Consider the following 27,162-nt stretch of genomic DNA (forward strand, 5'->3'; position numbering starts at 1 on the left):
AAGGACTCAGTTTGGCCCTTGCTTCTCTTTTACATGTACTTTGTGTTCTTACCCTCACATCATCAACTCATTCCTATTTCTTGCACCCTTTGTGAATTCATATTCCTTTAAACATAACCATGGTGCCTTGCTAGGAACTGAGAGTGTCCATGTATGTACAGAACTGCTAGCTCCCAAGGTTTTTTCTATATGATGACAAATGATGTTACCATTTCAAAGGAAAGCCACATCAGAGGGAAAGCAGAAAGTTCAGTGGTCCTACATGGCAAGAATGAAAGTCACAAGGATCAACTTTTAGCTTTGTGGAAAACAGGTTAAGGGAATTCAAAGGGAGCTTATTAGCTGTTTCCTTAGGACGCTGGGATGAGGTTGGAACTTGAACTTCTATATAATTCTCATGCTACAAGTTGATTGTTTTATTTATTTCTGTCTTTGTTACACAATAAATACTAAGAAAGAACCTGTCATTGGATTTCCAGCTGGAGAAACCATGCCCTGTCTCCTTCCCCTAAAGACAAATAGGTGTCTAGATTTCTTTTCTAGTTGTTGAATATTTATGGGTAAATCTACTGGAAAATCCGGAAACGTTAAAAAATGTTCTGCAGCTGCTAGTCATTTCTCTGATATTTCAAACTTTTTACAAGATATATTATGAATATTTGGGGACATTTCAGAACCTAGTACATTGCCTTATATTTATTTCATAACTATTTTTAAAGTCTAATTACACTGTAGCTAAATATTTTAAAAATGCCTATCTTTTCTACTGGGTTTCAGAAAATAAGCTAAGAAAGAAAATGAAAGCTGACTAGATATATTCAGCTATCTATTAATTTCAGCTAAAAAATGTATTTTCCTTAACCCCCAGGGTCATCAAGTCAAGGTAATTAAAGGAAATTCTGAGGAGAACTAAAGATATAGGTTAATTCCTTGATACTTTTCATGCTGGTTGGCCCTTTTCTGATTCATTGCCCCAGAGAAGTCAAAGGTATCTTTTTTTCCTGGATTTCAGGACAGGAACTCAACTATTTTTTTAACTCAACTATTTTTAATTAAAATGTCTTCTTTTCTATTTTTAGTTATTTGAGGAACCTCCATACCATTTTCCACATTGGCTATACCAATTTACATTCCTGCCAACAGTGCATGAGAGTTCCTTTTTCTCCATATCCTTTCCAACATTTGTTATTTCTTGTGTTCTTAACTTTAGCCACTTTACTAGGGTAAAATAAGTCAGACTGAGAAAGACAAATACCATATGATTCCACTCATGTGCAATCTAAAAAAGCCAATGAATAAACAAACAGCAGAATCAGATCTATAGGGCAGCCCCAGTGGCGCAGCGGTTTAGCGCCACCTGCGGCCCAGGGTGTGATCCTGGAGACCTGGGATCGAGTCCCATGTCGGGCTCCCTGCGTGGAGCCTGCTTCTCCCTCTGCCTGCATCTCTGCATCTCTCTCTCTCTCTCTCTCTCTCTCTCTCTGTGTGTGTGTGTGTGTGTGTGTCTCATGAATAAATAAATAAAATCTTTTTAAAATATCAGATCTATAAATACAGAGAACTAAGTGATGGTTGCCAGAGTGGGGGAAGTGAGGAGTTGGGTAAAATAGATGAAGGGGAGTGGGAGACACAGGCTTCAGGTAATGTAGTGAATTAGTCACATGGGTGAAAGGCGCAGCATAGAGAACATAGTCAATGGTAAAATAATAGCATTTTATGGTGACAGATGGTACCTACACTTGTGGTGAGTATAGCATAATGTATAGAGAAGTTAAATCACTCTGTCATACACCTGAAAGTAATGTAACATTGTATGTCAACTATACTCAAATTTAAAAATTTAATTAAAAAATTACACTTTTCGGTCAAATAATCTTTTCTTTACATACTACAACATATTTACTTTGTACAGTAAGAGTACTCTTAAAAAGATTATATAAATTGAACTTTTATAGATGTATTAGGTGAACTTTTTTATTATTATCAATTGAAATTTAAAGCAAGTAGGAATTCAAAGGACCCAAGTGGTAAATCCATTTGTCAAGTGTAATCACTTCCTGAGTCATTTCATATCACCCTCAACTTCATTATGCACTATCCTGTGTTCATCAATGATTATGTCATTCATGTATGTGATTATGTCATTCATGTAGTTCCTTGTATGTAAGTTCATTTAAGTTAAGGATATGATATCTAAATGTATGAAGAAATTATATGCTTATTGGAAATTCCCAACAATTTAACTTACTTTTCTTAAGTTAACATTTTAAGATATTTTCTCCAATGCATTGCACCTGTATACACATAAAGTGTGATGATTTTTTTAAAAGATTTTATTTATTCATGAGAGAGAGACAGAGACAGAGACAGAGACAGAGACACAGGCAGAGGCAGGCTCCATGCAGGGAGCCCAACATGGGACTCGATCCCAGGTCTCCAGGATCACATCCTGGGCTGCAGGTGGCGCTAAACCGCTGTGCCACTGGGGCTGCCCAAGTGTGATGATTTTTAAATTATTGAGAAGCAAAGAGCTTTTTATCGATTGGCTAAGAATAGTTACAGATAGATTATGGAACATATGGGAACTACTTGGTTGTCATGGTACAAGGGTAGAACTGAGTCTTAGGGAGAGAGAATAGCTTCCTATTTCACTCCACTATAACAAATAATGATAGAAACAAAAGTTGCTGATGTTTGTAGGTTGGGGTAAAAAGTGGAGAAAGGTGCATAATTCTGATAACACTCTAATGCAAATGAGAAGGTCAAGTAACAAAGATACTGTATGATAATACCTTGCATTTATAACATTCTTCTTTCAAGGACTTCAAGGAACTTTAAATAAATTGTCCTATTTGATTCCACTAATTTTCCATGGAGATGGTAATGGCTGCCAATGTCCATCAGATTTCTGAAGATAAATTCAACCTTGGGAAGATTAAGTGAATTTCCAACCTTTAGCTATTAGTGATAAAACCCAGGTGTACTAATGCCCAGTGTAGATGTTCCCCCCCCTTTTTTTGAGAGAGAGAGAGAGGGGGGGATGAGGGAAGGAGGCAGAGGGGAGGAGTAGAGAGAATTGTAAGCAGGCTCCACACTAGGTGGAACCTGAGATCATGACCTGAGCCAAAATCAAGAGTCAGATGCTTAAATGACTGAGCCTAGGCAACCCTAGATGCTCTTTTCTCATGACATCATACTGTCTTCTACTAAAAATATCTCTTGAAATTATGTATTATACCTTGGCAATCCCATCCAAAAAGATAGCTTCAATTATCACTATAGAGGTAATCCTCAACAACAACAGTACCTTTAGCCCTGATCTGTCCCCTGAGTGGCACATGCATATCTTTATTCTGTGCAATTCTATGCATCCATATAAAGGAAGTACATTTATGTTTATTGATATAGAAACATGCATTTTAGGTATTGAATAAGACATGCAAGTTGCAGAATAGTGAGATATATATATATTCTGGAGGAATAAAAATGTTTAGAGGAATATTCACTCAACTGTTACTACTAATAGAAGAAAATATTCAGTGAGTGTACAGCATTTACATATTTTACTTCATATATAAATACATTGTATTTATAATTTATATATATAAATACATTATGTATTTATACTTGTATGTGTAAATGATTAAGCGTATCTTTATAAAAGATTAGCAAAGATCAAACCAGTACCTTTAAAATACAATGAGTCACAAACCAATCAAGTCAGTGTGGTACAGGCATAAGGACAGCGATATCAATCAGTGGAAAGGACTGTTTCTATATATCAATGGTGGATTTTTGACAAGGGTGCAAAGACAATTCATGAAGAAAAATAGTCTTTTCGACAAATAATGCTGAGACAACTAAATATCCATATGTAAAAGAATTAACTTGCACCCCTAATTTACATGAAAATTAACTCAAAATGATCAAATGCCTAAATGTGAGACTAAAACTATAAAATGCTTAGGAGAAAACATTGGGATAAATCTTTATGACCTTGGATTTGGCAAAGGATCCTTAGATATGACACCAAGAGTATAAAAAATAAAATAAGAAATAAATAAATCAGACTTTATCAAAATTGGAAATTTTGATAATCCCACAGAATGGGAGAAAATGTTTGAAAATCATATACCTTATAAAGTACTTGGATGTAGAGTATATAAATCTTACAATTCAATAATAAAGAGACAACCCAGTCAGAAAACAGAGGCAAAGATTTTCAATTAGACATTCCTCTGAAGATCATATACAAATGGTTAATTATCATTAGTATGATTAGCCATCAGAGAATTGCAAGGGAAAACCACAATGAGATACTACTTGAAACCCCCTAGGATGGTTATAATAACAAAATACAAAATAATAAGTGTTGGTGAAGGTATAGAGAAATTGGAATCATCATTGCTGTTGGGAGTATAAATATATGCAGCACTGTGGAAAATGATTTGGCATTTTATCAAAATGTTAAATATGGAGTTAACATTCGGCCTAATAACTTCCTTCCAAGGTATATACCAAAAATAAATAAAAGCACATATTCACAAAAAAACTTGATATGAATGCCACAGTAGCATTATTCATAATAGCCAAAAGGTGGAAATAACCCAATTGGTGAATGAAAATGAATAAAATAATAATATGTAATATAATGTGGATGAATCTTAGAAAAAAAGTTATTCACGAAAGTTCACATACTATATGATTTTCATTTATATAACATGCCCAAGATAGACATGTCTATAGAAATAGAAAATATATTAGTAAAAAAAAATAAATAAATAAAAAGAAAAAAAAGAAAAGAATATATATTAGTGGTTCATTAAAGCTGGGATTTGTGTGTAGCAGAATTTGGGAGTGATAACTAGAGTATGAGGCTTCCTTTTGGGGTAATATAAATGTTTTAAAATGGATTGTGGTGATGGTTGCATAATTTTGTAAATATACTAAAAACCATTGAATTTTATACTTTAAATGATAAATTTATGGTATATAAATTATATCTCAATAAAACTGCTACAAAATAAACAAACAAATTGTAATGATTCTATTCAGCAAAAACTTTATACAGTGGCCATTGCTGCTGGTGCAGGGATCACACTTTGAGAACCACTGAATTAAAGAATCTTCAATTAAGCTTTATTTTTCCCCCAAATTCCTGGTTAACCAGGGGTCTCCATTCTCTGACAATCCTAGTTGAGATTTTATTATCAACTGCTGTGTGATACAATGGGTAGCCATAGGATTTCCTTTGTTATTCTGTAGTTTAGGATCCCATAGTCATTAACTGGCATAGCTTTAAGGGCTTTATTGTCTATCTTCTATTCTTATTCTTCAGGATGAGGAAGAGGATCTCAGGACTGAACTCAACCTTTTGAAGAAGTACTCTTTCCACAAAAACATTGTGTCCTTCTATGGTGCTTTTTTCAAACTGAGTCCTCCTGGTCAGAGGCACCAACTTTGGGTATGTATTTAATTACCTTGATCTTATTTCCTAAGACTAAGTCTCAGTTGAGGAAATACATTTTAATAAGCTGAGATGTCACTTTTGTCCACAGGAAAATTTAAGGACTCAGCTGCTCAAAGTAGTATGACAAAATGTAATCTGATTCCTGGATGTGGGAGTGAATTATATGGAATAATTTCAGTAAACTTAAATTCCTGTCAAGAGGCTTTAGGGCAAAATAGGGGAGGGCTCAAATAAACACTGGGAATATTGAACATATTTCTTTTCAAATATAGTTTTGCTGCTTTTAACTTTTTATGTACATTTGCTAGTAAATTAGAGGTATGGCTAAGAAGACTATCTAATAGACTTGCAAATAATGACTGGATAAATATCAATTCTAATTAGCATTTGGCATGAACATATGAAAGTATTTAAGTTTTTCTAAGTATATGAATTTATGTTTAAACATAAATCCCAGGAGTTCTTTTCTAAATAGTTAGTTGACTTATCCTTTTCTTAGTCTATTTATGCCTATACTATCACAAATTACTGATCAATGAGATGTAAATTTTAAAGTGTATCTATAACTTACACTATAGGTGCCAGGATTGTTGCTGCTTCCCACTATAGCAGAAATAGTCATGTAACAAGAAAACTGAGCTTTAATCAAGGATAAGTTTATTTAGAAAGGAATACTTAGAACATAAAAGAAGTCAGTGTACACTTGCTGGCTACATTCCATTTCCAGTTCAAATCAAGAATAGTATTGTTTTGGGTTCCCTGGGTTGCTCAGTCAGTTATGCTGCTGCCTTCAGCTCAGGTTATGATCACAGGGTCCTGAGATCAAGCTCCAGAGCCCCACATTAGGTTCTCTCCTCAACAGGGAGTCTGCTTCTCCCTTTCCCTCTGTGCTCTCTCTTCTTCTCTCCTTCTCTCACTCTCTGTCAAATAAATAAATAAAATCTTTTTTAAAAACCCAAAGAATAGCATTGCTTTTCAGAATAATAACAGACTTTTGAGAATCTTCAGTTGGCAAGGAAAGATTGTTATACTTCATATAATGGACTTTAGGAAGCAGGACTGGGGACATTATAGAAAGATTTTTTTTATAGAAAGATTTTCAACAAGGGATTGAATTGAAATAGTTTCTCTCAAAATTTAGCATGCATCAGAATCTCCTGAAAGACTGATAAAACACAGATGACTGAGCTCCATAGAGTTACTGATTCAGTTGTGGGATGTGAGTCCATGAATTTGAACTTGACAACTTCACAGGTGATATTGATGCTACTGGTCTGGATACTACACTTTTAGAACCTCGAATCTTTTCTTTAGCCCTGTTTTCTTCCAAATGTCCAGCTGATTATATCCTCTATTGTCTGACAATTCAGTTGACATTTTATGAAATATTACCACACAGCTTTAACAGCAACTGGTATATTTTTGGCATACAAAATTTGTCTTTCAATATATTTTTACTTACAAGTTTTTTCCTTTTGACTATATAGTAGTCTCCTTATTGGATACATTTATCAGTACTCAGTTCATTCAATCATTTAACATATTCATTTAAAACCATCTATTTGCCATGCCTTCTGCTAGATTTTGGAGATAAATGAATAAACAGAATAGACTTGTCCCTGACCCATCAGAACTTACAATCCATTTTCAATGACTGGTATCAGTCAAATAATCACACAAATGAATAGGTAATGGTCTGAAGGGAAATAACTTGCTTTTATGTGGGCACTTAATCTAAATCAAGTTGGGGAAGAAGAAACTCTTCTTTGAGAAACTTTTTCCTTGAACTGAGATCTGAAGGATAAATAAATTATTTGTGGAGGTAGGAGTTTTTATGGGACCATTTGCACTTTCTTGTCCATGTAAATCAAAGCAAATATGGAGTAAGTAAATTACTAAATAACTACCATTTATAAAGTATATTTGCTGGGCATCATGCTTACAAAGCTGAGAAAATAATTGAGAATGTCTTACATTCCTTTCAGAGTAGAGCTCTTCGGACTCAGGTAATATTAGCAAGATTTTCCAGGGTGCATCTGAATGAATGGCTTTAATTCAGGTTTGTTGTGGCTCAAAATGACTTCCTTTTCTTCCATTACCACAGCTGTGCCCATATGTAATATAATTAATAGTTTATATATTTATTTATATTTTATATATAATAAATAGATATTTTATAGCTATGTATATATAAATATATATTTGCATATATAATATAGTTAATATAGTTTAATAAAAATTAAACTTTTGTGGTTTATCTGTAGTACTGGTTTTGTTAGTCTGTTTCTTTTGTTTTTTTTTTAATTTTTTTTTTAATTTTTTTATTTAGTTATGTTAGTCACAGAGAGAGAGAGGCAGAGACACAAGCAGAGGGAGAAGCAGGCTCCATGCACCGGGAGCCCGACGTGGGATTCGATCCCGGGTCTCCAGGATCGTGCCCTGGGCCAAAGGCAGGCGCCAAACCGCTGCGCCACCCAGGGATCCCTGTTTCTTTTGTTTCATGAGAGCATACTCAGGTGAAACACATGCAATACTATTAGTTGTGAATGAATATAAATTTAAAAAATTTAAAAAATTTATAAAAATATAAATATAAATTTCCTGAAAAGAAAATGTTAGTATTCCAGAAGGAAATAAGGTAGACTTTTAAATATTCATAATTTGCAGCCTATCTTTTTGGTTTCCTTATTCTACAGCAAAAATTAACTTGCCAACAGTTAAAAAAATATATGTTTTGTTATATTTATATAGCAGTTTTGACACATAAACCTGTGCTTAAAGAAAAGTTTCCTGGGTAGATTATACCTAATCTCTTTCACATTGGCCAATCCTTTAGTTAGCTCATATGGGAAAGGAAATTTACTAGCTGGGCACCTAATTCATTGATGGCAAAAAGATAAATTTTCTGAGAAATTGAGTTTATTAGTGAAGTAATATCTGAATGAGATGCTATCAATAATAATAGCCTTAAAATAGACTTTCCTTAGCAATAAATCATTTGGAAAAAAATTCTCTATAGGAATGTAATTAACAGTTTTCCCCTTGGAATCATAGTTTGCCAGTATTTTAGGGAAAAATAATCTAGAATTTAAAATAAAAACAGCAATAAAAACAAATCTAGTCTTAATTTCGATGTATAAATTCCTTTGAGATCCTTCTTTCCTGCTTTTTCACTTGCAATCAAATTGTTCCCTCGATGGTCTTTCTCCTTGCACTCTGGTCATCACTCAGGTTTGCCTCCCGTACAAGCTTATTTCTAAGGGCATGTAATCATTCTGTTTTCAATAAACTGAATGTTCTTCCTTCTCAGTATGTTAAAATACTATCTATCCTTCAAGGCTTAGATCAAATTGCACCTCCCAGTTAAATATCCCTGGTGTAGTACCTGCTTTTCCTCCTTCTACAGATCTTTGGATATGTTTCAACTCTTTAATTCCACTAGCCTTTAGAGACTTCCACCAGACAATTGAGCCAGCCTTTGCGATGTCTTAATCTGTAAACATCACATATAAATACAAGTCATATGGACTAAAACCCTCCAGATATTTTCAGAAAATTACTTTCTAATTCTTGACACTTTGCTGGCTTCCCTGCAGATGGTGATGGAGTTATGTGCAGCAGGCTCGGTCACTGATGTAGTGAGAATGACTAGAAATCAGAGTTTGAAAGAAGATTGGATTGCTTATATCTGCCGAGAAATTCTTCAGGTAAGTCTTCATATAGTCATTCTCCTCTGGCCTTAAAACACCTGGAAGCAATATATGCAGTGTATCTTATACCTGCCAATATAAAATGGTTTAAGATTCTGAACATAACCTCTGGATCAGGATACCAAGAAAAAAACAGAAACAAAAACAAACAAACAAAAAACAAATGGCTTTAGAGAGAAAGCAGATTTTCAGGTGATGTCCTTAAGTTTAGGTACATTGCAAGATGGGTAATCAGGCCCTTCTAAATCATGGCCTGTAATGGCTGTCAGAGTTAGACTGTTGTGTTCATGGATCATGGAAATAACCATTTGGAATATTAATTACGTTATTTGGATTTTTAGAGTTATCTTTAAAAAACAACAACGTAGCACTATCATTAGAGATTAAGAAAAAAGTAAGACAAAGGTCAGCATTTTACTGAATGACCCCAAACCATCCATAACCATTTTGCAGACAGATACCCTGTTTGAATAATGCCCTGTTTTTAAAACTTGCTTTATTTTGAATACCAAATTGGATGAAAAAAAATCTTCTTAATCTACCACAATCAAATTTTTCTTTGTGGCTTAACTACTCAGGGTCACCAGAGGAAGATATTAACAGAACTGGATAGCACCACTGATACAATGTTAGAATGTCCTTCCTCTCATCTTAATTGGATTCACTTGTGCTAATAGTATAAATAGTTGTGTGTAAACTGTGGACTGAATTTAAATTCTGGTTCATCATATATTAGCTTTGTGGCTTGAATCAGTTACCTAATTTTTCCAGATCTCACTTTTCTTGACTGTAATATGGGGTGATATTAGTATCTTCCTCGAAGGATTGTAGTGGCGATTTCATAATTTCATAAGTATTAGCTGTTTTTACTGTTACTTCTATTATTAATCCTCAATGATTATCTGGAGCAATCTCCCTGAAGCCAGGTCAGGGGTTAGGCAGGTCACAGGTTAGTTTTAGTGGTGAATAGGCTGGAGCCAGCACGGTAAGCCAATACAAATTGCAAATGCTTTAAAATGAATTTCCATATTCCCCCAATTCCTCAGCCTACAAGGTTGACTAGAAAATATTTTGGATTAAACAAATGGTTGGATGAGGAATAGAGTAAAACAATGACTGAGCTATGATATTTAAGATGTCCAGGTCTTCACTCTTATGGTTAGTTGGAAATATGGAGACTAGAAAGGAAGGTAAATGGCCCAATGTATACAAACATTACTTTTTGGTGTTCTTTTCCTTTCATGGGTGTCCTGATTTATTTTCCTTTCCTTATAGCCAAAAGTTGTATTTCTGGGAACTGGTTGTAGGAATTCCAGCCTAAAGAAAGAATTTTGTCTGAAAATGCAAATTTGGGCCATTTTTCTTACCAAAAGCTTTTCCAAAAATACTAAGAACGGTACCAGAAAAAGAGAAAATATATATATACTGATGTGACTTTTTAAATAACTATATATCTATCTATGTGCAGGGTTTAGCTCATCTTCATGCACACCGTGTAATTCACCGGGACATCAAAGGTCAGAATGTGCTCCTGACTCATAATGCTGAAGTAAAACTTGGTAAGTTTGTTCTTATAGGACTTTAAGTGAGGCCCCAGATATTTTAATGGAGAAGAACCCTTTTAAGATACTATGTGTTGTTGTTGTTGTTTTTTTTAATCATGTCACTAACAACATCTTCTACATATTTAGGCTGTGTTTTCCTTGCTTACAAAACCAGTCAAACTTTGAAAATTTGTTTAGGGAGGGAGATGGAGCAGGAGAAAAATGCACCTTTAACTGCTTCTCTGAAATCATGTGGTTAAAAACAACTCTGAAATAATAATGGAAAGCTTCCATTTTGGTCATTGTTTTACTCTCTATTAAGTTATAGGTATTAGATTGATTGCAATAATTGAATTGCATCTTAATTATGTTCAAGTTTCTGTGCCATGGACAAGGAAACAAAAAGACAGTTCTTCCACAACACAAAACCATATTTTCCAAAGAATATCAAAGAACTTTTAAATGACTTAACTACACATTGCTTCTTTGGAATTTCCCCTCAAATATATAAAGAACTGATATCAGTTACTCCCATAATATCCAAATCAAGTTTAGAATTAGAAATCAAAAGGCCAGAAAGTCCCTGACTTTCTATTCCAGGATTCAAAATGGCGTAATATATTTTAAAATAACACACACATTGTCTCACAGGCACACAGGAAACAATTTATTGCATCCTTTAATGTTTAAAATAAATATTGTTGGTTTTTAAATAATACCCTATGAATAATAGTAGTACTAGGCAATGTCAGATAACCTCATTGATATAGAATATGAATCACTGGTTATTAAATCATGTATGTTTAAAAGATTTTTATTTATTTATTCATGAGAGACAGACACAGAGAGAGGCAGAGACATAGGCAGAGAGAGAGGCAGGCTCCATGCAGGGAACCTGATGTGGGACTCGATCCCGGGACTCCAGTATTACGCCCTGAGCCAAAGGCAGGTGCTTAACCACTGAGCCACCCAGGGGTCCCAAAATCCTGTATTATTTTTAAATGATAATCAATTCTTAGCTACCATGTCTCTAGCATGACCTTATGATAGTTCCCATTTTCCTGATAAACAACTATAACTACAGCAGGGATTTTGTTCATTCATTGGAAGGTTTTCATTGAGTATTTGTGAAAGAAGCTTGTGGATAATTGTTCTTGAAATAAGAAAAGAAGCAATATCAAGAAAATGTATTATGTCTTAAGTTTCTAAAAGCCACAAGGCTAGCAACACAATTTTAAGACACTGTGTAAATATACAAGAGGAATTTGATCTCACATTCAAATGGTTAGGATACAGAGTCTGTCACAAAGCTACATACACACTATGTTCACATATGGCAGCACTCCCATATATCTGAGTCAAGTTTCTGGTCAACTCAACCATTTGCAACACAGAAGAGATATTGTAAGTAAATGAAGAGCCACTGAAAACTGTCACAAAGTCTCTACACTAAAGCTTATGTACTTTACTCTGTAGGAGAGACCTTTTAGTTAGAATTTAATCAGGCTTATTTTATATACAACTCTTATACATTTGAAACATTTCTTAGATTCCAGTGTACTTTTAAGCAGCATATTTATAAGAAGGTTGCAGAAGGCAAACCCAAGGGCATCACAGGGAGTGCTAGAAAGGAAAGAGACTGGAAAGTGATCATATTGTAATTGCAATTGATCAATAATCCTTACATTCTGGTCCTTAGGTCACTAAAGAAAAGTTAAATTATGCCCCTGTTGAGTTCTCATCTCTAATTTTATCTAAATTTCAAGCTTTTAATTTTCCTTTTTCTTCCATCCATCACTCTTTATTCTAGTCTTCCCTTTTCATTTTCTTCCCTGAATGTCATATATATTAGCTCATGGACTTCATAGGTATTTCTTGGCCCTTAAAGTTGGCCCTCAGGGATAGCAAGAAAGCTGAGCTCTGATTTAAAGTACTCTCCTAAAAAATCGAAATAATGAGATTGTTCAATACCCAATGATGATTTTAACATATTACAGATATCTCATGTTTTTAAAAAATCTTTTATTTTCATTATTTTATTTTATTTTTATTTATTCATGAGACACATAGAAAGAGGCAGAGACATAGGCAGAAGGGGAAGCAGGCTTCCTGCAAAGAGCCTGATATGGGACTTGATCCTGGATCCTGGGATCATGCCCTGAGCCAAAGGCAGATGCTCAACCACTGAACCACCCAGGCATCCCAGATATCTCTTGTTTTTAAGTCCTTCCTTAAAGACTACTTTAAGCTCTTAACTTTTTAATTTTTCATTTCTTCTCCTAAGTTCTTCAAACCACGATTCAGTCAGTGTTGTTCTCCATCCTCTAGATTCCTGGAAACCATTCTAAATTAGAAAATCTACTTCATTTTTCATCCCTGAAAAAAATTCATCTACTTTCATTTTTCATCTTATTTTTTCTGGACTAAATAACCCCAGTCTACTTTAGCCCTTTTTTCTGTCTGTTACTGAGGATACCATACTAAATATTTTCATATAATGTATCCCACAGACGAATAGAAGACTGAACTTTTATAGTCTAAACTAAGATATAGATACCACAGTAAATATCTGCATCTGATTCTGAAAATCTGTAGAAGAACTTAAACTAAATGCTAGCAGAAAACTAATTTTTTAAATTGGTGTAATAGGACTTTATAATGTCATGAGCAGAGCTTCCTAATAAACTACGAATAGGTTTTAGATTTCTTAGATGTTGCTTATAGTGTTGGTCTTCCTCCAGCTTGGTGGCAGGTCCAAACACTACATATGTTATCACTTCAGAGGTTCAGGGTACACTGATGGAACTTTATTGTTAATATTCATGGTAAACGTTCAGCCAAACCTACTGTAGATTTATAATAGCACTTCTGAGTCTCTTTCCAACATAAATAGCAGCAATAGCCTATTTCCCAGTATTCCTGGAGTAGACTTCATGGTAAAGTTTTCTGGGCTGGAATGAAAATCTGTTATCCATTGTGGATTTTGTATTGGCTTTCCAAGTTAAAGCAATAACTTATTGAGCTTTTTGTTACTGATTAATTATTTTGACATATGCTGAATTTTGCAGTGGATTTTGGAGTGAGTGCCCAGGTGAGCAGAACTAATGGGAGGAGAAATAGTTTCATTGGAACACCATACTGGATGGCACCTGAGGTGATTGACTGTGATGAAGATCCAAGACGTTCCTATGATTACAGAGTAAGTGTGAGGATTCAGATAGTGGGAATCAAAGTTTGGAAAGGACTTTTGACTAATGTTTATTTTTAAATGATAAAAGATTTAAAAGCAGGCAACTCCTTTCACATTAAATTCTAACAAGAGGGATCCCTGGGTGGCGCAGCGGTTTAGCGCCTGCCTTTGGCCCAGGGCACGATCCTGGAGATCCAGGATCGAATCCCACGTCGGGCTCCCAGTGCATGGAGCCTGCTTCTCCCTCTGCCTATGTCTCTGCCTCTCTCTCTCTCTGTGACTATCATAAATAAATAAAAATTAAAAAAAATTAAAAAAAGGCTAAAAAAATTCTAACAAGAAATACTGGCTGCTATTCATATATGTGGTTTGATGACATGCATAAATATATTTTCTAAGAATGTAGACAAATTAGGCCATTGGAAATTATCTACATTTGAGGAAGAATGTCTAGTTCATGTTGCTTGCAACTTCTTGGGGAAAACATTATATTATGTGGCTTTATATGGAAATTTAACTTCCAGGGGCAGAGAACTTTGTAAACTTAAAAGCGAATGAATGTAAAGCCAATTATTAATCCCCACAGTAACTTAGCTCTAGAAAGAAAAAAATAATAATTTGGTTACTCAGGATAATGGGGAAAATCCTTGTCATGGTTCACCTCCAAACCGCTGAAAATCAGTGGAATAGACAAATTAAGTAACAATTCATGATATTTATTAAAATTTCCACTGAAACTGCAATTTGGACAATATATATCTACATACACATTTCAAAAAGTTAATGTGGAAAGAAAACTATCCATTTGCTATAGACTGGAAAAACCACACTGACTCTTCACATCGTAAGTCATCCAAACAATTCATTGTGGTTTTCGTTGTGTGGAACCTAGGACTCAATACTTGAAGTTGATTAATTCAAGTCTCATCTCTTTTCCCTTTCCCTTAAATGCCCTCTGCTTGATCTGCAAGCAGATCTATTGAGAGCTTATACTTTAGTGCTATTATATGCTATGGAGACTATGGAAGCACAATGTTCTTTTAAGTGGCTTGCTGTAAAAATCTTTTAAGTGGATGCCTTCTACCTGTACAACTTTTAGCAGTATTACAGGGATTTTCACTTATATTAATTATTTATTAATTATTAATTAATTTTTAGCCCCGTGTAAAGTGAAAGAAAGTTTTAACTTATGCCATCACAACAATCCTTTGAAGCTAAGAAATGTATTAACTGAGATTCTCAGAATTCAGTTAACTTGTGTAGGAGTCATTCAGCCAGATAGTGTACTTCCAGCCATGTGCCTTTTCTGCATTCTAAAAACCAAAGTACAGTTAATAGTGAGGATATGAGCCTCTTAAAATCTAATTTCCTTGAATAACCGTAATTATATTCTCAATTTGCTATATTCAAGGAACTGACTGAAGTGCTTTTATATGTTATTTCATTTAATACTCATACCCGTGCTATAAGGTAGATATCATTATTATCTCCATTTTACATAGAGAGAAACTGAGGTACAGAGATTTAAATCATTTACCTAAGATGGCACAGGTAATACATCTATGTGATATGATTTCTTCACAGCAAGCTCCTTTTGATATTTCAGTTAAAGCAACAATAGCAATACATTCAAGACTTCAAGACGAATTTTCCTTACCCTGAATGCTATCCCATATCATCCTATCATGTAGTGCAGTAATGTCTAATCACAAACTCAGGTAACATCTTCCTATAATGCCAGCCTATAAGGAAAGCTTATTGTAGAAAACCCATAAAATGACATTCCCCCAACCAAAAATTGTTTTGAGATTCTAAATACTATTAGTGTCCCATTGTTAAGTGACTTCTGGGGGTCATTTTCTTTCTTTTGCAGAGTGATGTGTGGTCCGTGGGAATCACTGCCATTGAAATGGCTGAGGGGGCTCCTCGTGAGTAAAAATGTTTATTTATTAAAAAGTTTGGGAAGCATGTTGTATAAATTTGTCACTCATACCAGTCAGCTTGTACTGGCCACACAGGTGCCACACTATTGCCAAACTGTAAATGGTGGCCTTTTCAGTGATTATCAAATGTTCTAGTCATAATGGCCAGATGTATATATAAAGAGTCTGTGCCTTTCACTTATGATATATTATTTTAGGCTATTGGGTGTTGTTTCAATTTACCCTCAGTAGTATTTGGTACTGACAGCCCTGATAATGAGAATCTAAAGGCATTTCAGTACATAGTGATTGGTAGAATATTTAGATTCTAGAACATTTATAGCCACACACTGCTACTGCTTCAGACTGTGGTAGTTAAGAAAATATTCCAGTGAGAAAATGAGTGAAAATATCAGTGAGGGTGACAAAACATGAGAGACATCTAACTCCGGAAAATGAACAAGGGGTTGTGGAAGGGGAAGTGGGTGGGGGGTTGGGGTGACTGGATGATGGGCACTGAGGGGGGCACTTGGTGGGATGAGCACTGGGTGTTATGCTATATGTTGGCAAATTGAACTCCAATAAAAAATTTTTTTAAAAAAAGAAAATCTTCCAGTGTTTCATTGAAATTAAACCAATCCTCAGCCTTGGGAAGTGAGGGGTTTGTGGGGTTTTTTTCCATTTATAGTCATTCGAGCTCACCTTTGGTGCCTTCCTTGCTCATTTTAGCCACTCCAGTGCCCTTAATTGCTCAGAAGGCTCAATTTCTCTTGTTTCTCCCTCATCTCTATCTTTTAAATGTTCTGTCAGCATCCTGTTCTCTCAGGACACTGATTTCTGATAGGAATGTGAAATTGAAATGAACTTGGATATAAATAATGAATACATTCCTACTACTGTTGGATGAGAAGTAAGAGAAATGCCTGGAGTGTTTGTTGGGGAACAGGCAAATGGGGGTGGAATTTCTTTGCTTCCACTTTTCTAGGGAAATCCTATATGGTCCCATGTTCCTGCATGCTCTGTCTGTACAATGTCCACCCAACAAGCTTTATAAATTTGGAGTATCATAGTACTGTATTTCAAGGCCAATAGGAGTAATTTCAAGGGGTAGAAATAGTGGTGACATGATTGTTAATAATCCCTGGTGTCCCTTAGAGTATCAAAGATAAGATCAGGTTGTTGCTGCCTCTCTTTTAGTGCCCCCCAAAACTACAAAGTACCTCTGTTGGGTGAATAAAAAATCAACAATGAAAAAACTCTATATACTACATATATAGAATTGAAATAAGACTAGGGAGATGCATGTTATTCCTCCTCATATCTTGATTATTTGTTTTTGTGAACATGCTTAGATTGTATTAGATTAAGCGGAAGCTTCTCCTCCTCTTTTTCTATCTTTCTCCTCCTCATCCCTCCCTTCCCCATCCCATTCTTCCTATTTTTTTCCTCCTTCCCTCCTCCTCCTCCTCCTTCTTCTTCCTCTTCTCTCTTCGCAATATGGTATTTCATATGAGTACTAATGCATATATTTATTTAGGCTACATGACTGCATCAAGTAGTATATTTTTCTGTTGTTTCTGAATGTTTCTTAGCATGCCTTAAAAAAAAAACTAGCTTTCTAGCTTTCTACTTTTTGAAGATTTGTATTTCCCGGTCATCTTTATTTTGTTTCACTTTGTCATTCCAAAGTATTAAATAAATCATGGGAGGGAAAAGGGGTAAAGAGATAACTCATAAAAGGAGTACAGAGAAGGAATTTTGTACACAGTACACAGATAGTGAACTTCTTACAAAAGGTGTGTGAGGACCAGGAAATTTTCAATTTACAATGAGAGAAAATAGGACCAACATGCCTAAATAAGTAATTGGAATACTACAAATTTGGTTATGAGCAACCTGAAATAGCCACACTACTAAAACATTGGCCTTTCGCCTGCCTCCTGTATTGCCTGGAGAATTAACTTTGGATGGGATGGGAATAATTGTCATTAATTTAACTGCAGAATGGGTGGCTCAGTGGTTTAGCGCCACCTTCAGTCCAGAGCGTGATCCTAGAGACCCAGGATCAAGTCCCACATCAGGTTCCCTTCATGGAGCCTGCTTCTCCCTCTGCCTGTGTCTCTGCCTCTCTGTGTCTCTCATGAATAAATAAAATATTTTTAAAAAGTTTAACTGCAAAAATCCTCCATGTTTTGATAATTATCATCTCAGAGGGGGTGGCCCTCTAAAGTGATAATTATATGATAATTGTCTCTGAGGTTCAGATAACAAAAGTTCTTTCTTTGGTGAGTCTCTCCCAGAAAAGTAAAAAGAAAGGGAGAATAACTTAAGCTGTAGAGGCTCTCAGAGGAGGAAAGACCTGTTACCAGTCCATACCAGGACCTTTTTAAGTGCTTGGGTTCATTCTTTATTTTTTTTTCTTAAATTCCACATATGAGTGAACCATATAGTGCTTGTCATTCTCTGACTTATTTCACTTAGTATTATACCCTCTATGAAATGTATTTTTAAAAGAGATTTGCTATTTCAAAGGAATAAGACTCTAATGGTGAAATATTTAAGCATGTTAGATATGGGGTAAAGGGAACATTTATTGGCATTCCTAAGATTAGACTCTCTAGGAAACATCCACTGTTTGACATAGCTCTTGTACTCACCCTCTTGAACCCATCCTGTACTGCATTCCTTTGTGGACTTCTCATTTCCCTTAATGAAACTTTCCTTAGTCTATGCTCTAACTCTTGATCCTTGGGGATGTTGTTAGTTGACTGAATGATACTCAAATGTTAACAAATGACAACTGCTTAATATTGTACAAACTCACTTAAAATATGTTTAAAGAACAAAATCTGGTGACTGGACAGAGTAAAGGAATGAAGATAATCAAATATGATCTTGATCTTTTTAAAAGATTTTATTTATTTATTTGAGAGATAAGAGAGAGCACTAGAGTGAGTGTGCACACAGATCAAGCACATGAGTTGGGGGAGGGGCAGACAGGCAAGGAGAGGGAGAGAATCTCAAGCAGACTCTGTACTGACCCTGATGCAGGGCTAAATCTCAGGACCCTGAGATCATGACCTGAGCCAAAACCAAGAGTTGCATGCTTAACCAGCTAAGCCCCCCAGGCACCCCTGATCCTGATCTTCTAGCTTGGGGATAATACTGCCCTCAATTATAAATCTATACCTTTATTAATTTATACCTATGTAATTGAAAAAAATCTTTACCTTTGGACAATTGCCTTTATATCACTCTAAAGAAATAACCCTGGGGAGTTTTTTCCTACTATTATAAGAGGTCAGATTGGCATTGTAGTTTTTCTAGATAATGCATTTTGGAGAAGAAAGGATGACTCAAAAGAGTCATTAATATCAAATTGTCCTTACATGAATGACACAGTTATAATATTAGATGAAACGTGTTAAGATGTGGAGAAAAAGGAACGCTCTTCTAATATTGGTAGAAATGCAAACTGGTACAGCCACTGTGGAAAACAGTATGGAGGTTCCTCAAAAAGTTAAAAGTAGAATGACCCTATGATCCAGTAATTGCAGTATTGGCTATTTACCAAAAAACTACAAAAACACTAATTTGAGAGTATCTATGCACCCCTATGTTTATTGCAGCATTATTTACAATAGCTAAATTATGGAAGTGTCCATTGATAGATGAGAGGATAAAGATGTGGCATATATATATTACTCAGCCATAAAAAAGAATGAAATCTTGCCATTTGCAACAACATAGGTGGAGCTAGAGAGTATTATGCTAAGTGAAATAAGTCAGAGAAAGACAAATACCATATGATCTCACTCCTATGTGGAATTTTTAAAAAAGATTTTATTTATTCATGAGAGACAAAGAGACAGAGTGAGAGCGAGAGAGGCAGAGACACAGGCAGAGGGAGAAGCAGGTTCCACGCAGGGAGCCCGACATGGGACTCTATCCTGGGTCTCCAGGATCAGGCCCTGGGCTGAAGGTGACGCTAAACTGCTGAGCCACCTGGGCTGCCCCATGTGGAATTTAAGAAACAAAACAAGCTGAGAGAGAGAGAGAGAGAGAGAGAGAGAGAGAGAGACCAAGAAACAGATTCTTAACTATAGAGAACTGATGGTTACAAGAGGGGTGGTAGGTGGGAGGATGGGTAAAATAGGTGATGGGGATCAAAGAGTACACTTACCATGGTGAGTGCTGAGTAATGTATAGAATTGCTAAATCACTATATTCTACACCTGAAACTAATATAATACTGTATGCTAACTATACTGGAATTAAAATTAAAAAATTAATGAAACAAAAAATATATCAAGAAAAAATAAATTTAAACTATGACTCTTCTTTGGAGATTTTTTGCACTGCCAGCTTTGTTTAACCAAAAGTCAAGAGGAAATAAGTGAAGTCAGACATATATTTATTTTTTTAAAGATTTTTAAAAATTTATTTATTCATGAGAGACACACAGAGAGAGACAGAGAGACAGAGAAAGAGACAGGCAGAGGGAGCAGGCTCCATTCAGGGAGCCCGACATGGAACTTGATCTCGGGCCTCCAGGATCAGGCCCTGGGCTGAAGGCAGCTCTAAACCACTGAGCCACCCGGGCTGCCGCAGACATATATTTAAATGCTTGTAAGAAAGCTTATAGAAAATTCCTCAGATCAATAAGGTAATGAATTTATATAGCACATAATGGAATAGACTTTTCTTTGTATAGCTGTATATTTCAAAATGTGAATGGAAGTCCTCCAATTTGGCATGGACTTGAAGTTTCAGATAGTCAAAATTTTTCTTACAATACAAGTAGTTAATGTTTATTAAGTGCCTATTCTGTGCCAGATAGTTTAACATGTAGGTTAATCCTCATGGCAACTCTTTGAAGGATTCTTGATTTTTTTTTCAGATAAAGAAACCAAAGCACAGATAGGTTAAATAATTTGCCTGAGGTCATAAAGGAAGAGCTAAGGTTTGAACCCAGATTATATTACTCTAGAGGATGTGTTTTTAATAGTTACACTATATCTACCTCTTTTTCTAGGACTGTCAGTTTCCAAAACAGATTCTTCTCATCTTTTTGGACAGCTAAATTATTCTTTATATATTATTGTGTTTAGGTACTAGTTTGGTTGACACTTTAAGCCTATAATTACATATTTCAATTTTATATCTGTAGATACCTACACCAAAAAAATACAGGAGAGTATTTGCGTCCATTTTTTGTTTACTTCTCTAGATAGAAATCACCAATCACAGATTTTGAAATGTTTATCCAGTGTAGTTTATTATTTGCTGCACCTCAGGATGTTTAAGTGTGAGGATCTTATATAATGGACTGTTTGCCTTAAAATGAGCTTTTCCTGTAACTACATAATTTTGTATCTATTTATTTCTTAGTGTCTATTAAACAAGATATGTGAAAGAACACTGAGAGACCCCTCTGGAATGAAGAGTGTGCTTTGTTGTTACCCTTCTCATTCATTCTAAACGTATCTATTTTCCTTTGCAGCCCTGTGTAACCTTCAGCCCTTGGAAGCCCTCTTTGTTATTTTGCGGGAATCTGCCCCCAAAGTCAAATCCAGTGGATGGTAAAGATGAATGATTTAATCTCCTAAACACATTATCTTGACATTTTTTATGTAGCAAATGAGTTTTAATCAATTTCATAGTCCTGTTTCAACATCTTTGTTGCACAGTATATCCTAAAAGCTAATACATTAAGTGGGAGGTCCATGGTATATTATGATGACATTACTGCTCTGGAATTAATGGCATGTACAGTTGTTTCTCCATTAATAGCATGGACCAATAGAAATCATTTGTGACATTTCTCACTGTGCCTAGATAGGCAGTCAGCGATTGTGATATACAGCTCAATTGTTCAGCCCATTAAACTCAACATCCACAGACCTAGAGAAAAGAATTTGTTTTCTCAGGGTGCTACAGGCCAACTAAACTTGGGAAGCCTTTACACTGAAGCTTTTTGATTGAGTGTCAGAAGCTTTTGCTTATTAGTATTTATTACTTGCCCTGGTAGAAGTGGTGGCTGTGATTTGAATACTGACATTTTTCCTTGTGATTCAATTTAACCCTTCCCACAGATTCAGTCTTTCTGGACACACCTGTTTTCATGGGCCATTTTATAAGATTAGTTAGTCCTAGTGCTATTGACATTACATCTTTGTAGATCATTGCATCTACAACTATGTAGCTTAAAATGCATATAGTCAGGTGAAACAGTCAGGCTTCAAAGTATGACTACTGTGGGCTGACCAATCTAGTCCCATGGCCTACATATATCACATTAACCACTCCAATGCCATCACACCACTTAACTTTTTTACCGTGTACATACTTCCGAACTCTTTGAAGTTTATACTACTGTTTAAATGCCACTGACTCTGGCTCATCTGAGGTTTGAGTGGTATTGTTGTACAATGTATATTGTCAAGCTGCAGGACATATGACAATTGAAAAGACAATTATAACTAGAGGCAACTCTTTCCAAAACTATAACTTGCAAAGTGGCATGTGTGTGAGGGTGTGAGAAGATAGGGCAGGACTGAAGATGTTCTTTTCTCTTTGACTCATTTCTTTTAGGTCTCGTAAGTTCCACAATTTTATGGAAAAGTGCATGATAAAAAATTTTCTATTTCGTCCTACTTCTGCAAACATGCTTCATCATCCTTTTGTTCAAAATATTAAAAATGAAGGACATGTTGTTGAGTCATTGAAGAAGCATCTTACTGGAATCATTAAAAAGAGACAGAAAAAAGGTTGGAATATGTCAACTTTCATTTTACTGGAATGAATATTTAGATGAGATTAGACTTTATTCATTTTTGCAGGAAAAATAATATTTAACAATTAGATTGAAAGTTAAAAATCTGAGGCCTTCGATATTTACTTTTTCTACTAATATGCCATGTGCAGTTAATTATCTCTTACCTGATTGTCTGCATATATATGATTATAAATTGTTGCCAATTATAACTGGCAAATGTTAATATTTATAAAAACCTTGCAAGTATCTAGAAGAATTTTGTGATGTGCCAATTTTATTTTAAGTAGGGGACACTTGACGGGATGAGCACTGGGTGTTATTCTGTATGTTGGTAAATTGAACACCAATAAAAATTAATTTATAAAAAAAAATAAAACAAGCAAAAAAAAAGAAAAAAAAAGAAAATTTCTAACTAAAGAAATAAAATAAAATAAAATAAAAGGTTACAAAATCTTTATCTTACTGCTCTTTTTTGGTTGGTTGATATTTTAATTAACTCCAATGAAACAAATGGATTTATAATTATCCATCTATTGACTGTTATTTTGAAATAATTCCTGTGTGCTATACAAAGTTTGTTTTATGCACTAATCTCCAACTATAAGGTGTAATTAAAAGGACTAATTTATACAAATAAAAGTTAGCTTTTATACATTAATGCCAAAAATTACAGGATGGATTTTCATCAAATCCAGAGTAAACTACTTAGGAAGTTTTAAATTTATATTGTATGGCATGTTCCACATTTAATTTGGAACACCATGGGCAGTGTTGAGAGTGGTGATATAATGGAAAAGGGGAAACTGGAAACATAGCAGTAATTCCCAGAATAGCTACAGGATTGATTACAGTAGAGTTTCTTCCATCTACATAACCATATGTATCCTATTTTGGAGTGAGAAGCAGCAGAAATCAATTTATTTAACCATGGTAGAAAATTCACTGGCCCAACATCACAAAAGCCAGCCAGTCTCAAATGGGTACAGGAGGACCTCATTTCTATGTGAGAATTTGCTAATTTCCAGAGTTGCGAGACTTCCAGAATGTTACCTCTAGGAAAAGTCACATTTATGTGGGGATTACATAGCTGTAAATACAGTTGATCTAAACACTTTTATTTAGGAAAATCAAAAGAAAAGTCTTGTTTGTAAGCTTCTATATTTCAGCACAGAACAGCTGAAATGAGAAAAGCTGAACATGTTGAATATCTTAAATGCAAAATCTAGAATTTAGATTTTTACCTTCCCATTGGAAAGACCAAAGATCCTGATCCTCATTTTCAAAGGTCCTCATTGAAAGGAACAAAGATAGGGTGGGCCCAAGCCATAAAGTCCTTACTTCTAGATGGCACACCTTTAAGCCATGCTCAACAACCACCTATAGAGTTTCTCTCGTTCCTTTCTCCCTTTGTCTTTCTTGATTATTTCTCTTTAGTTTGCAGCAACCAAATTACTAAATTCCCTTTCTTGTGCCCAGAGAAATTAGTCTGTATGGAATGGCTTCACTATGCTGCAAAAGTGGGCCTAGAAACTAGGATTATTGTCTATATTACCAACCAAGTGTGATTTGAAGGTTTACCTTCATGTCCTTGTAAATTCATTTGAAATTCTGAGCATTAAAGGGTTAAAATTCACTAAGGTAGATTACTTTAATCCCTGCTGATTTTTATCTATTTTTGTCTCTTTTATAAAAAGGAATACCTCTGGTCTTTGAAAGAGAAGAAGCTATTAAGGAACAGTACACCATGAGAAGATTCAGGTGTGTTAGATAAATTATTTATATAATTTGTTGTTAGCAATTTATGTAAGACAGTTGATTCTGTACTGTTGCATTTGACTCAGAAGAGCTTAATCCTTTCTGATACAACAAATAACAGCTCTCTGTATTTTCAAAAGATATTTGAGTGGAAATGTTGAGGATACATTTTTATTACTACTCAAAGATTATTTAATTTCTGGCAATAAAATGATCAAGTAGATTATTAGATAATTAATATTTAGTATATTAGTAATACAAAAACGATTGCAGACATTATATGAATGATTCAAGAAAGATTAATTTAAAATATCTTTATTGCAGAAAATGTCCATTTTTTAAAATAAAAGCATTTCCCCTGAGTGGTTTCACTCCACTGACAATTTTTACTTTATAGCAATCATTTGTATGTTTATTTCTAGAGGACCTTCTTGTACTCATGAGCTTCTGAGACTGCCAACCAGCAGTAGATGCAGACCACTTAGAGTTCTGCATGGAGAACCCTCTCAGCCAAGGTGGTTACCTGATCGAGAAGAGCCACAGGTCCAGGCACTTCAGCATCTACAGGGAGCAGCCAGGGTGTTCATGCCACTACAGGCTCAGGACAATGCACCTAGGCCTCTACAGGGGCAAGCCCAGGCACCTCAGCGGCTTCAAGGGGCAGCTCGGGTGTTTATGCCACTACAGGCTCAGGTTAAGGCTAAGGCATCTAGGCCCCTACAGATGCAGATTAAGGCACCTCCACGACTCCGGAGGGCAGCCTGGATGCTCATGCCACTACAGGCTCAGGTTAAGGTACCTAGGCCTCTACAGGTACAGTCCCAGGTCCCAAAAGAGCAGCAGGCTCAGGCTCAGCCCCAGACATCAGAAGAGCCACAGGATTTGGACCAGGTGCCAGAGGAATTTCAGAGGCAAGATCAGGTACCTGAACAACAACAAAGGCAGGGTCAGGCCCCTGAACAGCACCAGAGGCAGAACCAGGTACCTGAACAGCAGCTGGAGCTGAACCAGGTACCTGAACAGCCAGAGGTACAGGAACAGGCTGCTGAGCCCACACAGGCAGAGACTGAGGCAGAGCAACCTGAGTCATTACGAGTACATGCTCAGGTGTTCCTGCCCCTCCTGTCACAGAACCACCATGTGCTCTTGCCACTACATTTGGATACTCAGGTACTCATTCCAGTCAAGGGGCAAACTGAAGGGTCAGCTCAGGCACAGGCCTGGGCACTAGAGCCCCCACAGGCAGTGGGCTCAGTTCAAGAACTGATAGAGGGACTATCAAGAGATTTACTTCGAGCACCAAACTCACATAACTCAAAGCCACTTGGTCCACTGCAAACCTTGATGGAAAACCTGTCTTCAAACATGTTTTACTCCCAACCAGAACAGGCAAGGAAGAAAAAATCAAAAGTGTCTAGTCTAAGGCAGGCATTGGCAAAAAGACTATCACCAAAGAGGTTCCGGGCAAAGGTATCGCGGAGACCTGAAGACTTGGAGCTCTCAGATGTAGAAGCCTGCAGGCGAAGGCGCCAGCGCAGATGGGAGGATATCTTTAATCAGCATGAGGAAGAATTGAGACAAGTTGCAAATGTAAGAGTTTCTTATATTTTTACTGAACCAAATATGCAGAGAAAACATGCTAGTTCAGGCTCCAGTTTCCCTTTGTAAAACCAAATGAAAGAAACCGTCCTTGTGCCTGAGAGAGTATTAACTTAATAATTTATATTTCAAATAACGTATCTTAAAATTTCCAGATAATTATGACTAAATTTGAGAATGGAAAATTTGCTTGAATGATCCAGGTAATTGCTTAATATCTTTGTAGAGATAGAGCTTTAATTATTAACCAATAAACAGACATCATATGGATATTTAAAATTACTATTTTGTATCTTTGAAAATTACTGTCATAGTTCAACATTTCAAATATAATTCATTTAAAATAAACACAAAAACGACTTTGGTTTTGTTCTCCTAACCTCTAAGTTAATTAGTCTTTCTTTTCATAGAATGCTGAACTATGCTATTTAAGTGAATTATACTAATTTTTTTTAATTTCAGGATGTTTAGATCAAGGTTAAAATGGAATGGAAAAGCAGTTTCCAAAACATTTTGTATTTCCTATATGTATGACTTGTCTTACTAATTTTCCACCATTTTACATAATTTATTTTTTTAAAATCTTTTTTTAAAATTTTTTATTTATTCATGATAGTCACACACACAGAGAGAGAGGCAGAGACACAGGCAGAGGGAGAAGCAGGCTCCATGCACCGGAAGCCTGACCTGGGATTCGATCCTGGGTCTCCAGGATCGCGCCCTGGGCCAAAGGCAGGCGCCAAACCGCTGCGCCACCCAGGGATCCCTACATAATTAATTTATGAAGTGTCTCCCTAGAACATGACACAGGTTACAAATTCCTCTCTGCACTCTTTTGAAATGCAGTATGTTAATATCTTTATCTTACTTTGGAATAGTCAAAACTTCATTCTTTCAAATTTTCTAATATAAGTGAATATAATTTGGCTGGAGTTGATTAATTCAATCTGGCAGATCTAATGTCACAATGAAGAGTTTGTGGGCCTCATATGCAAATTAAGGAGGTCAACAGGATTAGGAGAGCAGTTGTTTTCTTATACTGCACAGCATCCACTTACATAAAGGAATCCTAAATTAAACGCTGGTGTCAACATCCATTTATCTAATAATAACTAGTGTAGTAATTACAAATGTATCTTGTCTGAACGTCTGGATAAGTGACTTATTTGGTTTGTCCATTGAGCCAATTAAATG

At 35.6% G+C, this 27,162-nt stretch overlaps 1 protein-coding gene across 1 annotated transcript in view; it reads left to right on the top strand.

Annotated features, from left to right (window-relative positions):
• The window catches only part of NRK (Nik related kinase), a 143,609-nt gene that overhangs the window by 67,364 nt on the left and 49,083 nt on the right, over positions 1-27,162 (top strand). The window contains exons 5-13 of the mRNA XM_055337442.1: positions 5,339-5,464; positions 9,067-9,177; positions 10,649-10,739; positions 13,793-13,923; positions 15,788-15,842; positions 21,340-21,418; positions 22,431-22,606; positions 24,309-24,372; positions 24,792-25,959. Of these exons, the coding sequence (XP_055193417.1) occupies positions 5,339-5,464; positions 9,067-9,177; positions 10,649-10,739; positions 13,793-13,923; positions 15,788-15,842; positions 21,340-21,418; positions 22,431-22,606; positions 24,309-24,372; positions 24,792-25,959 (2,001 nt within the window). The remainder of the gene's footprint in view (positions 1-5,338; positions 5,465-9,066; positions 9,178-10,648; positions 10,740-13,792; positions 13,924-15,787; positions 15,843-21,339; positions 21,419-22,430; positions 22,607-24,308; positions 24,373-24,791; positions 25,960-27,162) is intronic.

The sequence above is a fragment of the Nyctereutes procyonoides genome, unplaced genomic scaffold (genome assembly GCF_905146905.1).
Source record: "Nyctereutes procyonoides isolate TBG_1078 unplaced genomic scaffold, NYPRO_anot_genome, whole genome shotgun sequence".
NCBI lineage: Eukaryota > Metazoa > Chordata > Mammalia > Carnivora > Canidae > Nyctereutes > Nyctereutes procyonoides.